We start from the raw sequence: 14,192 nt of genomic DNA on the forward strand, positions 1-14,192 counted from the left end.
TTATTCTTAAGTTTCTCTTTATTTATATTGAGGTATAGATCTAGCTAGGTTAAAAAAACTCTAAGTTTTAATCTGCTGTTATTAAACAGTTCTGGTAGTTTAATCTTAACAGACTTAACTATTAAATAATTTTTAAATATCTGATTTTATTGTTCCAAGGCAATGATACTTTTTTATAACTAATTAATTAGATTTATTAATTCCTGTATTATTAGATTCTGTTACTATTCTTTTTCTTAAATACTAGAGTCTTGTTATAAGGTATATAATAAGCTTAAGATAGTTAATATAATAGATAGTTATAACAGATAATACTTATACTAACTAGTATTTAATATATTAAATCCTAGGATTACTCCCCTGTTCCTGTTAGCTTAACTTTATTAATATATATATTATTAAGCTGGGTTAAGATAATATCAGGCTGTTAATTTATCTAAAACAGCTAGTCTTGAATAGAAGAAGAAAAGTAAAACTAGATAGTACTGTATAGTTATCTGTAAGTAAATATAGATAAGTATTATATTATTAAGTTTCTAAAGATAGGTTACTTAAAAATAATATAGATTAAGCACAAAGAACAGAACTAATTAAGTATATAAATAAATATTCTTATATATTCTATTCTTTGTATACCATATCTCATATTATTTAAGATAAATTAGTGGTTGATCTAATCATAATTTCAGGATTCTAATATATCCTGAATATACTCTTGATAGTAGATCTGATAATAAATAATTATGTAACATGAGATCATCCTGGATATTATAGAAGTAATCCAGAATTCTTCTTAATAAGAGTTTCTGATTGCTCGAGTGCTGCCTTTATCAGCACTTTCTGCCTAACGAGTCCGCCTTACTAGCAGGTCGACTAGCAGGGGTCCGTAACACACTGCTATATACAAAGCCATTAATAGCAAGAAACTATTTCCAGATACTAGTAATATCAGGGACATGAGCCCTACTAGTTCTTAGATTAAACTAGTTACTTAGGCAGCTTGGAACTGAAGTTTAGGTTAGTAGATCGGGTAGTGCAAAACTCTCTAACAAACTAGATACCTGCAGAAGGCTGTTCATGACCCCAGCCATGGCTTGTATGGCTTCTGCCCACTTACCACTACAGGGGTCTGCAGTAAATAGGTATTCATACAAGATTTTATCAAATGTAGGATCAAGAAAAAAAAGGAATGTTCTACCTTACAGAAATATGCGTTTGAAAAAAAAGAAAAAAAAAAAAAAAAAAGCTTCAGAAAACAGAGCATACTTAGAATGAAAAGCTATACATCATCTCTCTAGAAGCCTAGAACGGTAGCAGTCTGGCTAGATAAATACTAGTCATGATTCCCAAGTAAGATGAAATACAGCTGCTGTTTAGAACAAATTCTTGGCTGTCTTATCGTTTACTTGAATAGATATATTGTATATAATTTTTAATTACTAATAATTACCAATACTGAAGGTATTAGAATTGTTCTGCTTATTCAAGAGGCTATAAATCAGGTCAAGTTCAAGTTAATAGGAATGTTAATATCTACCTGCTATATATTAACCATACTCTGGCTGTATTTCTGCAGTAATTAGGTGAAATGGATGCCTTAACTACGAGACAGAATGATTACCCGCAGTTACTGATTCATCCTTCTGAACCAGGCATGATCAGGCAGTAAGGTAAGTGAATCAGACAGACAATTATAGGGATTATCTGCTTCGTGACCGCCGTCTCAAGTAGGTAGATTAAGTGAAAAGCCGGTTAGATAGCCCATCTTGCTATCCGCATACCTATTTATTTCTATTTTAGATATAACTACGTTTGAGGAGCTACTAGATTGTATATAGACTAGATGAGAATAAGTTTCTAATGGTGTTCCAACCTTTCCCAGGATATAAATAAATGGAATGATTGCTTTGTTATAAAGTATTATGTTCAAGTCATCCCTGCTGCTTGGTAGCCAGTGATACATCGGTTTCGTCTACTTGGCACAGAGCGCCGTTTTGACACATAATATAGATATATAAGATATTATAGGTTGTTTATCAACCAACTAGTCAATGTGGCTATAAGAAATATCGAGATTATTCCGATAGTTTTTCATTTTATTGAAATATATATACCAAGCTTGAAGTCTCCTAGACTTCTAATGGCTGAGATATCGGGTCTAAGATAGGAGGAACTTTTGTATATTATTCATTGCAGAATAGACTGCCCAACCATATGGGCCGCCCAGAATTTATATTATGCCAAAAAAAAGCCTACTAGTTATTGATTGGCATTTACCAAGTGAGGTGGCCAACACGATCCTACTGGTACTGATAAGTTAATTTCTAATAGTTACAGTGACTCAAGGATACATTGCCGCTAGTACATAGAGAAAACGTTGACACTCGCAGCCTAATATATAAGTATCATGATGACTATCATATATCAATGGAAGCATTGTATTTTCTAGACCAAAACTCTGTGAAGAAAGGAATCAGAATCTAGGGAGTGTTCACTGACAATATGAAATACTGCTTTCTGGTAAAGCTTATATTTTTGCCGCCTCTGATTTTATTCACTCCCTGCTCATGCTGCGGAACGTTGTGTTCGTTTCTGGCTTGAGAGTTGGGCTTAGGGTAAAGCCCCGTCCATACCGTTCACTGAACTCAGGCGTTGTTTGATAATCCGCCACGTCACTTGCATCTGGCATAAGGCTGGTGTTCGAGGAAGGCTTATTATCAGCTCTCAGAGAAATAGGATGCGCAACAGTGAGATCTCGCGATAGCTGCTGTATTGTTCCGTTGCTCATATAGCCTCCTACTTGTCTGCTCCTCCAGCCCATTCCTCGGTTTTTCCCATGGAGAACCTTCCCATTCGCGGAGACCATGAACTGAAGAGCGTCCCCAGTACCATGATTTTCGATAACACTGACGGACTCCTTGAAGTTGCTATCAGCATGAGAGCATATATCAAGACACTGCCGAGCAGCTTCCCACTCATCGCGTAGCCGCGATAAAACTTGCGTATCTTCGACAGAGGAGATTCTACTTTTAGATTTAGCAAGAATTTGATCCATCACCTCCTGCATATGCTTTTCCAGCTTGGCAGTTGTTGCAATAAGGCTCCTTTTACATTCCTGTAAGCCTTTGTTCGTGACAGTCTCGGGCGACGAATCAGCCATCTCAGATCCTCCAGCTGGGCTCGTGTCGTCGGATAACAGCTGGATCTGGTCGATATGGTTTGATAATTGGGCGCAAATCTGCAGGCATTTCTCTGTACTCCGGCGCTCCTCCTTCAGGGAGTACAGTTCGGCTGCATCCGGATCGGATAGAGTTCCGTCCTTTTCAGCCAGCTGCTCCAGCTTCTGATCTATACTCTCGAGTCGGGCTCCCAGGTCCTCTTTTGCATCCTGAATCAGAGCCTCATAGTTCTCAATGCTCTCAACAGCGACCGCCGATTTGCGTCTGGTGCGGAATCAGAAATCATGACCACGGAGAAGAAGTTTGATAAGATACCCATGTCGTTGGGGTGGGGATGGCTTACAGAGTTGCATCAGTTAGGGCAATATTAATTGTGGCCTTATACCCTGCCAACAAGTGACGGAAATCATCGATATTATCACCCAAGTATGTGATTCTTGCCCAGTCACGGAAGCTAGTCCGATTGTTGCTCGATCTTGACGCGCACCGCACCAACTCCTGCTGAAACTCCTTGCAGGCATTGCCACAACGAAGTAACGGCAGATCTAAGGCTGAGAGGTCTGCATCAGAGTTCGATTCAACTAGCTCAATAAGGGGCGCCAACACAGCCCTCAAAGCTTCCAGCTCGTCGAGAAGCTCGCGCACACGCTTTGGGTGCGAACGGAAGCTGTTCACCGTCTCATAAAGTGAGACAGTGCCCTGAAATGCGAAAGTTGCCAAGGCAAGTATTCCAGAGGCGAGCCCGATTGGTTCCGCCATGGTTATCTGTGTGCAGTGGTATAGCTTGACTGACTGTGCAAAGCACCAAGACAAAAGGTGAACTAGTTTAGAGGAACAAGGCGAGATCAAATGTCCACACGGAGGCAGTCTATGTAAGGAATTTTGGATTGTAGATGAATGGGATATTCCTGGGGGCTAGATGGGCTTTTATCACTTCAATGCAGCATCACCTGGTCAGGCTGTAAGCGCCGTGTTCAAATACCAACTGCTGCTCTGTGGTGGGCGAAGGGGTTCCAAGGTGGTCGGGGTGGGGCGGCGGCGGCGGCTGCTCAAACGATCGGCTTCGTGGGGAGGCAGTGTGCATTTGTCGATGGCTGTTACGTATTGCCCGCAAGACTAGTGCGGGCGCGTACGTGAGATTTCGAAATTCCTGGCTGCGTATGTCGGGAGCGAAGGCGGTCACATGGCGAGCCGCCTGTGGAGACCAGCGATAAAAATTCATCCAATGGCATCAATACTACTTGTCGTCGGTAATTGTAGCCTCTTGTAAGATGTCTAAGCACAATTAACTAATCATCTTCCAAGCTTATGGGGCAGGCTTCAATGACCAGCTCAAGAAAGACTCGCCAAGCTTCCAACTACAATTTTAGCCACGGCAGCAGCTGTTAAGGACGCTGATGGGAAAAGTCAACGAAGTGGAAAGGGAGATTGATTGATATGACCATTGAATATATTGGGGTGCCATCTCAAAAGCTAACAATGCACGACTACCATAACCACACGGCTAGCAATGATTCCTGCTAGCGCAGAGCAGAGGGCAGCAAATAATGGCAACGATCCTTACAGGATAGGTTTCCTAAGATTGAGGCGATATCAGGGTTGGCTTCGATGGCGATGGAAATATGCTCAGCCACTGCCCGACAGTCTTGCGCAAGATTTGGGCAGCAATAGTCGTGGATCAGGCCCGGACATGATCCTGGGCGATAAGGCTACGAGCCATGGCATGAGCCATTGTTGACTTGCCTGTGCCGACAAGACATTGTTTCATGGTTTTCGTCACGTTGATACACCCGAGGTATTGCGAGGTATACCGTCTTCACGTGACTTTAGTGCTAATATATGGCTAGTGGGAACTTCACGCATTTAACATCAGTAGTCCCGGGTTCCTAAGATGCCATGAACGCCTGGGATATAGAAACTTGATTCATGACAACATCTACCAACTTTACAATTTGGCCCCTCGCCAGTCCAAGGAGTTAATTATTGAACCCTTTCATATTAGTTTAATCCAGTCTTACAGCTGACCAAACATCTCTAATAGCTGCTCGAACTGACATTTTCGAATTTAACTTATCCGGCTGAGTGAGGATTACCATGGATAAAACTAGAACAAAACCCTGCTACAAGCACGCTAGCGGCGAAGAAAGGGGCCATGTCAAGCCAATACAGGGGGTAGGAGAACTGTGGCTTGTCACCCATATTGAGGGCGAAAGAACAATAGCAAGGCGGTCTGATTCTTCCCGCCACCCACATTGACCCGAAGCTTTTGTCAGTCCAAGTAAGTTAGCTCATTTGCTCATGATGTTCGAGTTGTCGTCCTTTATTGTTTTGATTGTCGCGCTACTCGTAATCTCCAGTTTAATATCACTTCTTTGTCTACTTCTAAGTACCGACTACCGTTGGCCTGTACTAGGAAGCTAAATGGCGCTATATATGCTGCTCTTAGTTCGGTTCTTCCAACATTGCCTTCTTCTTGAAATTTCCCGGTACTTCCTCTCCCCTACAGAACGATGTCCAAAAAGCATACTGTCCTCATTACCGGCTGCTCTGATGGCGGTCTTGGCTCGCACCTTGCCCTTAAATTTCACGCTGCCGGGTGGCGCGTCATTGCCACAGCTCGAAATCTGTCCAGGCTCAAAGAGGCCAAGAAGTCGGGCCTTGAAATACTCCATCTCGATACCCTGTCTGACGACTCCATCCGCAAGTGCGTTGTTGAGATTAGCGAGCTAACCGGCGGATCACTTGATGCGCTGGTCAATAATGCGGGCGCTGGATACTCAATGCCAGTCATGGATATCGACATCCAAAAGGGGCATGATCTTTTCGAGCTTAATGTCTGGTCTATCATCAGTGTGACGCGGGCATTCCTTCCACTTCTCATGCGGTCAACTCGTGAAGGCGGCGCCCTGCTCATTAACCATGGCTCTCTTTCTGGAACCATTGCAGCTACAGGCCCCTTTGCAGGTGTATACAATGCTTCCAAGGCAGCAGCAGCTAGCTTCACGGAGAATCTACGATTAGAGCTGCAGCCGTGGAATATTAGAGTCATCAACTTGCTAACGGGTGCTGTCCGATCCAATTTTCACGTCAATGCGCCACGTCCCGAGTTGCCGCCAAATTCGCTCTTCAATATTGCCAAGGATATCGTTGAACAAGCCATGGATAACTCAGACGATTCTGGTGATACTGATCCAGCGACATGGGCGCGCCAGGTTGTGCAAGAACCTAGCAAACGCAGCCCTGCGTATTGGATCTGGCGAGGCAAGTTCTCGACATTGGTAAGACTGGGTAACATTCTTCCACTGGGCTTCTTCGATCGCATAATGAAGAAAATGGTAGGACTTGACGTGATTGAACAAAGGGTCAAGCAGCAAGAAAGATCTTCTTGAATAATTCGTGAAATACCCTATCGTGACGGATTAATATGCGATTTGGGCGTTGTGCCAGGTCCACAAGACATACCCGCTCTTTGCATATATCACAGTGAACAGGGAGGGCAAGAGGCTTATTGTTCCCGATGGCGTGAATCGACTACGGTAGCATGGCTAAATGCATGATTTATATAGCTAAGATGTCACCTTTGCTATTGTGTTGTATTCATAGTAAGGCCCGAGTGCCAAGGCCTAAATCTGTTTCCACAATGGACTCGGCGTGTTGGGATCCATCGGGAATGTAAAAGGAAGCAAAAGCTAAGTGGTAGAACACCCCCGACCTACTAGTGGTTAGTTCAGTAGTAGCTCATCGAACTTCCAATATCAGTGTACAGTATTTATCTCGATATTCTGCCCCGATTACGCCCACGATTTCCTAAATGCGCGGAACAATCAGTCGTTACTTGGCATGCGGGGTTACACTGATATGGCTATTATTCGTTCGCGTCCATCGTCCACCATTTGTACTCCTTTGCCTTGTGCCCCAAATATACCGTAGTGATGATTGTACTTACTTAAGCGCTTATCATGCGATGAGGCCAGTCGAAATATATTGCTGCTGAGTTTACCCAATCACTTCACTGCCCAGTATATCATCTGCAAAGGGGAATCGTTTTGCCTGCTGTCATGCACACTCCTTCGGCCCATGGCATGAGGCGGTGAGTTGGATTACTGAATCAGTGGGAACCGATCATTAGTTAGCACGGCCCAACGCCGCTCGCTCGACTCTCTGTTTTCAGTACGCACCGATCAGAACTGTTGTTTGAAACTGCAAGGCAATCCTTCTGGGTCGCAGCTATGAGTATCTCGCCCCCTCCCACCCCTCCATCAAAGGCCCCAACGGATGATGAATGGAAATTCGAAGCTATTACATTACCCTGCGAGTGGATCGAGGATTACCATCCAGGTGGTTACCACCCCGTCATTCTCGGCGACTCTTTCAACAATGGTCAGTACAAGGTTATCCGGAAGCTCGGTGAGGGCTCATACTCAACAGTTTGGCTCGCCCGTAACGAGAAGTGAGCTTATATTCACTGTTCCTACTGCGCGATGTTCTAAATGGCCTTCATTGATACCCCTCTAGAAACACTAGATATGTCGCTTTGAAGATTCTTGTGGCCCATCAAACGGGATCGACAACCGAGCTAGACATCTTACGACACATCACTAAAGCGGCGCCAATAGAAGCTGCCGGCCACATCACGGGACTGCTAGACGAGTTCGAACACTCCGGCCCTAACGGTGTCCACAAATGCCTTGTATTTGAGCCTATGGGTCCGAGTGTGAACTCTATGGTCGAGGAGCTGCCCCAGTTTAAACCTCGGATGCTTGGAATGAAGGTACGCTATCCGCCATGGATGGCGATGAAGCAATCATTGGAAGCTCTAGCATTCTTGCATCGGAATGGTATTGCGCATGGAGATTTTCAGCCAGGAAACATCCTCTTCACTCTGAAAGATCTCAACTCAACGCCGGAAGAAGAGCTCCGGCAAGAGGAAAATGTAGAAGCTGAGTCGATCTCGCCCCTGGTACAGAGGCTAGATGGCAAGCAAGACAAATGGGCGCCTCGGTATCTTTGCGTTGCGCAGCCTCTGTCGCCCTTCACACATTACGCTGAAGGCTTTAAAGTCAAATTGTCTGAAATGGGCGGCGGTCAGTCCCACTTGATTCCAATATTCATTCTATGCTCCTTACGATTATTACTTGTACTCATTCTTGCCTATCATGAACAGCATATTTCTTTTCAAAGCCCCCAGAAAAACCCGTCACTCCCCTTGGCCTTCGGGCTCCCGAGCTTATCCTGACTGGAGCCGTTAATAACACGCTTGATATTTGGAGTTTCGGCTGCCTTATTTTTGAGCTTATCACCGGAGAGCCGCTCTTCTGCGTCCCAGGATCCGAATATGAAGATGATGATCATCTTCTCTCCCTTACAGAACGGCTCGGTGCCCTTCCTGATGATTTATTCATGCATTGGAGGACCTCCTCGCTTTACTTTACGCCTGAGAGGAAGCTGTTTAATTGTCAAATCGGAGGAGTCGGTCCGGAAGAGGAACCACTTTTGGTGGATCAGATATCCATGGAGGAGCAGTTCGACTCGACGGAGCCGGATATTGATTCGAAGGAAGCCGACGAAGTGAAGGGACTCATTCGATGGATTTTACAGTATGATCCTGCAAAGAGGCCATCTCCTGCCGAGATATTGTCTCATCCATGGTTCCGCAACATTGATGTTGGGCGCGTGTAATAGAAGGGACTCATTGACGGATAATTCTTGTCTCTGCTGTTCTTCTCCCTTCCCGTTTCTAGTTCATCTAGTGTGGTGTTTCTTTTTTTGTATTAGACCGCGGACACTACTTAAAGGAAGCTCCGAGCGGGCATACGAAGCCCACAGCTAAGCTCTGTTTCATTGGGCGTGGGAACGCGTAGTCGGTATTCCTTGTATGCTCTGAAACTTTCACCTACCCAACTTTTGCCAGTGTACTCACAGTCTTGGTATGAGCCCCCCTTCCTCGTGGCGGTTGTTGGTTACTGAGTAGATGTAACATTGTAGTAATGCTACTTTCTGTACGCTGCTCAAAGTAGCGGCCAAGTCCTTGTGGAGAGGTTGGTCACTTCTTCAACACACGTCACACGAGGTGAACACCATTCTCACTTCTTATTGCTAACTACGTCTCTGCAGAATACCCGCACTAAGCACAACTTCCCTTTATTATAAATTAAATACTGTACCTAATTAAGCTATGCTGTTGCTTAGCAAATGAGAGTATCCTTTGAACGCAACAGGAGCCGCGTCAATGTCCCAGGTTACACACTGGCTCAGCTTACGTGCTGCTCAGAGTATTCCCAGCGTTCGAAGGGACGCTACCCTCAATCGAAGATGCGGATGCAGCCGAAGCAATGGTCAAGTTTTCAAAGTCGACAAAGAATCCATCGTCATCGTAGTCGAAAGAACCAGAGCTGGTGTAAGCATTGGTGACGCAGTCTCTTCCCAAGTACGTCTCGCATTGGCTTAGATCGGCTGACTCAGAGCTGAACAACTGGCCGACAAAGCCGCTCTGCACAATCGTGGGGACATTGTTGAACCAATTGCCTTCAAAGAGTCCCATTCCGTTGTCGGTGCCTTCAATGGCGTGTCCGCTGTTATCGGCCCAGACATTGTTGACTGCATGGAAGAGTGTATTACCACTGAGGGCGGGACTGCGGCCGGAGGTGTAGTAGACGTAGTTCTCTGAATTTGCCATTAGTTCATCTCCAGGTTCAATTACTGGGATGCAAATCCAGTCATTTTGAGACTCACTGTAAAAAGTAATGAGGTCACTGGAGCCGACCAACTCGAGGCCCCAGTACGTGTGTCCATCACAGGTAGCGGAGTAGTCGGTCTTCCCGTTGATAAAGCTGTTGGAGATTGTAATGGCATTGTCGCTCTCTTGTCCAAAGCTGTAGTGCTGGCGACCTAGGGATGAAGTGGTGACATGGTCGATCCAAATCTGGTTGGTGTCGGAGAATGTAAGAGCATCGCCTCCCCAGACATATTTCGGGTTGAGGTTGGTGATCTCGATGTTCTGAATGATGATGTTGGAGACGCCCACGAACCGCAGGCCCTTACCATTGAGCACAGCGCCTGTTCCTTTGCCGACCAGAGTTTTGTCTGAGGCGACATTGATGCCCTGGTATCCTGCAACGTCAATGGTCACGTCATAGGTTGAGGTGTCACCACATCCACCAAGCGTGTTAAGAATGGCCTGTCCGCCGTTATCGGGAGTGCAATCATAAATGTTACAGGCCTGATAGGTTTTGGTGCCCTCAGAACCCACAAAGTCGAAGGTGCCCTCGATCACAATGTTTTGGGGCGAAGAAGAGGTGAGGTACTCTTTCAGCTCGTCGATCGTTGTCGGATAGACAGGAGTCGCGTCGCCTCCTCCCGTCACGCCCGCCGCGAAGCCGGGGGCACTCCCGGAGACAATGGAAGACTGCGCTGCCTTGGAATGGTGCGCGAAGGCCATCAAGGCCATAATGGTGGACGGAAGGTCGGGCCTCATATTAAAAGCGCGGTGTATGACCAGAAAATTGATTTCTTGAGGTTGACTATGTGAGTAGCTGTGGGCAGAGGTCCCTACAATGCATTTATGCTACTAGCTTGCCGAGGGGATACAGTTCACATCCGTGGATTTGGGGGACTGTTTGTCTTCAGCTGCTATATTGAAAACATCATCCGCTGGCCGTATATCCTGTCATTTCACGCACAAATCTTTGATTGGGCGTTCGGGGTAGATCCACCAACAGGATTGTAGCAAGTGGGCATGTGTTCTTCACTAAATATATCAACTCCCAGGATTGATTTTATGTCACTGGAATTTCCGGCCAGTCAGAGTGTCAACCAAAACAGCACAGGGGGTTGCAGCACGATGCGGACAATGCTCCGTGCTAAACACCGGATCCCTCGTGTCGAGTTCCGGAAACCCCGTGTCTCATCCAAGTCCCCACTCGGCACGGAAGGTGTCCAGTCCGAACGTTTCCAACCAAAGGAACCCCCTGCTGCATTGAGCTCGACGTATATGATTGATGCAGAAGTTTCTGTTCCCCCTCGACTAGTTCCTCCGGAAAATTACTCGAAAAAGGTTCGATCAACAACACATAATCAGTATGCTCCGATCGTAGTAAAGATAGGATGGTTCTGTAGTATATGCCGTGACGGTCAGCGGGGCGCCAAGCAGGGACCCTTACCGAACTGACCGGCTCAGCGCCATATCAAACCTAGCGGCGTTTAGTTGTTTGAGCATTGTCCATGCGATCCAAGAAAAACTCCTTTACTTTATCAACTGATAAGACTTTCGGGTGCTTGATTGTGGCATTCTTCCGGTTACCAATCTCTTCATATCGTTATCTCTGAGCATGCACACATGAGCCGCCGGATACAAACACTTGCAAGATGATATTTCTAATTGAAAGACTGGAGGAAACTTTGAGCAGCAGGAGACGACTACACGAAATTCATACTCTACAGAAGCCCCATATGTGCCAAGATGTACCTAGAAAGCTCCTGTGGGGAATGTATGTGTCACAGTGCCACAGTTCACAACCCACCCCTGATGTTGTCCCGGTCAACGCCGGCAGACAGTCGGACACCCCATCCAACCCGGGAAGATAGAGCGATGATCTCCTTCCTCGCCGTTCCACATGCGCCGTCATATCGGGCTATTATCGTTTTTTCGGAATCCAACCCCGTGCCAATGCTACAATTCATGTGGTCCGTTGTCTGTAAATATATTGCTCGCTCGGGAGCTATAATTACTCCGGTTTGCTAAAACACTCCTAGAGTGGACAAGTCCGGACTCAAGGAAGCATAGTCATCTGTACTACAGAGCGAATCCACAACTAAATATCGGCTGATCATGACCTTCATTGCCCCAAAGATCCAGTTGAAGGACAGAACTTCATGGTCCTTGCCATCCTGACCTCCTCAACCACTCCTCGAATGTACTAGCCCGCACTCCAAGATCCGCCCCGGAGCAATCTTCCTGGGGGGTCATGGTCCCATAGCAAATTTTCTCATCTGGCGCAACAGCAATCCATTCCATCATCTGCCTGATGTCCTCTTCATACCCCTTCCCAACCGTCCTTGCGACTGTGGCACCCCAATCATCTAGACTGATAGGATCGAAAATTGCCGGTTGATATCGCACGGTCGAAAAAATGGCCGGAAGATCAGCAAAGCGCATCTTAGAGCTGACCACTGGATATACTTTAGAGGCCGTTTTTTCAGGTCCAAGAGAGAACACTTCTATTTTTTCGACGGCCGTTAGCTACTACCGTAAGATATAACGAGGGTAGATTGTGGTATTGGGTCCAACGTGCCAGCTGCATATATGCCGATATCATAGCTTGGATCGGTCCAATCTGCGGTTTTGTTCCCGGGAACCGGCGGACAAAAACGGACGATCCCGTTTTCTACACAACGACGATGATTAGTATTGCCGCAATGCTACCTGTGAACATGGATACCCCTACCGTTTCGCCGGCAGTATTGCACCCATTGTACATTCGTGTAAAACAGCCCTTCGCGCGGCACATCAAGTAAGCCTAAGTCCAGGCACATCGGATCCTCCCGAGAGGAGCTACTCACCTGGCCGCAAAGCCGTCACGGCGGTCAACTCGCTCTTTGCGAGTTGTTCAATTTGAGATTTATGGTCGAAATGGAATACCTTTTGAAATTGCCCCTTGCTCGCGTCCGCCAGATTGGGTAGACTGCTGATAACAAAATGATGCACCCCAGATATTTTGGCAGCGGCCACGATATTCCTTCCCGCTACCAGCTCATGCTCAAGGTCCTCTTCGGTTTCAATCATTTGCCCGGGGAGACGATTATTAGTGACTGCAAACACGCCCCAGACCCCGTCGAAGGCGCGCTCTAGGCTTGTGACGTCATAGACGTCGCCAGGCACGAGCTGTAGTCGGCCAGAGACTTCTTCTTCTGGATAGACGGCGCGAAGTCGTTCTGCTTGGGGGGAGCTGGGATCACGTGTCACAGCACGAACGGTGAACGAGGCTGGGTGATGCGGGCTCTTCTGCAATAAGGCACGGACAACTCCGCTCCCTTGATTGCCCGTTGCGCCCAGTACAGCGATAGTGCGGGGGGTGGTGGTCGATGTTGTCATAGTTGAGAGACAGATGTTGGGCTAGAATATTTCTGTGATTTCGCGGTCAATAGTGGGTGTAATCCTGTAGGGACAGTTGTGATCGAGAAGTTTTGAGGCCATACACGACTCAGCCTTCGCATGTGGAATAGGATAATTTGGCCAGTCATTGTAAAGTAAATGGAAATCAAGCGCGGTCGGAATTACGGAACAGACTGTGTATATATCGAGGCCAGCATCTTGGATGTGCGGGTAAACCCCACCTTGAGACCAACCAGGGAGCGGTTTGGTTGTGGACAAGGCAATTTACTGCCTGGAATCATTATATGAATGACCCCGATTTTCCACGAAACCTGGGGAGACGATAATAATGCTGCTTACTCATATATCCGGGCACATATTAGTTACTATTAATGGACTAGCCTTGCCGAGGATGTGGTGAGCAGGTCGGATGTGAGTAAGCGAATCACTGCCGATAAAACTTCTTGGCGATGCAATCTGATTCTGCCTCAGCTTACGTTTGAACACATAGTACCGTATATTACACTTGTCTCGTATATTAGGCAAGGGATATATAACGGGCTTGTAGTCAGTAGTACAGCGATATGCCAAATTCAAAAGCCAATCCGCTGAGTGAGAACCTAGCAGTAACACTTACATATAATAGAATCATCAACTGCGAGAATACACAACATGAGCTTCGCCCGGAAAGAGGCATACCTCCCGCTCTATACAACTAAAAACATCTATGTAGTTGGCCTCCATGACACTAATACCTAGATTAATGTACCTAACAGGTTGCTTTGTTGCTTTTATGAGTATTATTGTCTTCAATAAGGGCAGGACATTCGTAAAGATCAGCCCAATTCAAAGTCAAGTGATTCAATAATAATAGTATGCCCGAGCTGCAGAAACCCATTGTGGTGGATTTTCTCACAGGGGAG

General features: G+C 46.1%; 5 protein-coding genes across 5 annotated transcripts; 2 read left to right on the forward strand and 3 right to left on the reverse strand.

Moving 5' to 3' along the window:
* Positions 1-2,186: 2,186 nt before the first annotated feature.
* On the reverse strand, positions 2,187-4,031 carry BO85DRAFT_243032 (uncharacterized protein). Its single transcript, XM_025654857.1, has 2 exons — positions 3,523-4,031; positions 2,187-3,443 (listed from the first exon to the last, which is right to left on the reverse strand). The coding sequence occupies exons 1-2, from the start codon at positions 3,936-3,938 to the stop codon at positions 2,555-2,557; spliced, it is 1,305 nt and encodes a 434-aa protein (XP_025517347.1). The 5' UTR covers positions 3,939-4,031; the 3' UTR covers positions 2,187-2,554.
* A 1,531-nt stretch (positions 4,032-5,562) lies between these two features.
* On the forward strand, positions 5,563-6,779 carry BO85DRAFT_242974 (SDR family oxidoreductase). The gene has a single exon (XM_025654856.1). The coding sequence runs from the start codon at positions 5,690-5,692 to the stop codon at positions 6,566-6,568; it is 879 nt and encodes a 292-aa protein (XP_025517348.1). The 5' UTR covers positions 5,563-5,689; the 3' UTR covers positions 6,569-6,779.
* A 629-nt stretch (positions 6,780-7,408) lies between these two features.
* On the forward strand, positions 7,409-8,858 carry BO85DRAFT_436404 (serine/threonine-protein kinase; the record flags this gene model as incomplete). The annotated part of the gene is made up of 3 exons (XM_025658573.1): positions 7,409-7,629; positions 7,695-8,263; positions 8,344-8,858. The coding sequence occupies 3 exons, from the start codon at positions 7,409-7,411 to the stop codon at positions 8,856-8,858; spliced, it is 1,305 nt and encodes a 434-aa protein (XP_025517349.1).
* A 577-nt stretch (positions 8,859-9,435) lies between these two features.
* BO85DRAFT_510124 (polysaccharide lyase family 1 protein) lies at positions 9,436-10,833 on the reverse strand (the record flags this gene model as incomplete). The annotated part of the gene is made up of 2 exons (XM_025664534.1): positions 9,912-10,833; positions 9,436-9,842 (listed from the first exon to the last, which is right to left on the reverse strand). Exons 1-2 carry the CDS (start codon positions 10,651-10,653, stop codon positions 9,436-9,438), a joined length of 1,149 nt encoding a protein of 382 aa, XP_025517350.1. The 5' UTR covers positions 10,654-10,833.
* Positions 10,834-11,858: 1,025 nt separating this feature from the next.
* BO85DRAFT_467231 (NmrA/HSCARG family protein) lies at positions 11,859-13,545 on the reverse strand. The gene is made up of 4 exons (XM_025662174.1): positions 12,738-13,545; positions 12,623-12,670; positions 12,470-12,562; positions 11,859-12,395 (listed from the first exon to the last, which is right to left on the reverse strand). Exons 1-4 carry the CDS (start codon positions 13,267-13,269, stop codon positions 12,049-12,051), a joined length of 1,020 nt encoding a protein of 339 aa, XP_025517351.1. The 5' UTR covers positions 13,270-13,545; the 3' UTR covers positions 11,859-12,048.
* Between the last annotated feature and the right edge of the window lie 647 nt (positions 13,546-14,192).

Source organism: Aspergillus piperis, assembly GCF_003184755.1.
Source record: "Aspergillus piperis CBS 112811 unplaced genomic scaffold BO85scaffold_5, whole genome shotgun sequence".
Taxonomy (NCBI): domain Eukaryota; kingdom Fungi; phylum Ascomycota; class Eurotiomycetes; order Eurotiales; family Aspergillaceae; genus Aspergillus; species Aspergillus piperis.

What these genes read in the sequence shown, in the direction of transcription:
- BO85DRAFT_243032 (XM_025654857.1), bottom strand. Translation starts at nt 3,938, where the DNA reads ATGGCGGAACCAATCGGGCTCGCCTCTGGAATACTTGCCTTGGCAACT. An exon ending in GCCCTAACTGATGCAACTCT is followed by an intron (nt 3,444 to 3,522) that starts GTAAGCCATCCC and finishes ATTCCGCACCAG; the next exon opens with ACGCAAATCGGCGGTCGCTG.
- BO85DRAFT_242974 (XM_025654856.1), top strand. Translation starts at nt 5,690, where the DNA reads ATGTCCAAAAAGCATACTGTCCTCATTACCGGCTGCTCTGATGGCGGT.
- BO85DRAFT_467231 (XM_025662174.1), bottom strand. Translation starts at nt 13,269, where the DNA reads ATGACAACATCGACCACCACCCCCCGCACTATCGCTGTACTGGGCGCA. An exon ending in GCAATACTGCCGGCGAAACG is followed by an intron (nt 12,563 to 12,622) that starts GTAGGGGTATCC and finishes GTCGTTGTGTAG; the next exon opens with AAAACGGGATCGTCCGTTTT. An exon ending in TATCGGCATATATGCAGCTG is followed by an intron (nt 12,396 to 12,469) that starts GCACGTTGGACC and finishes TCGAAAAAATAG; the next exon opens with AAGTGTTCTCTCTTGGACCT.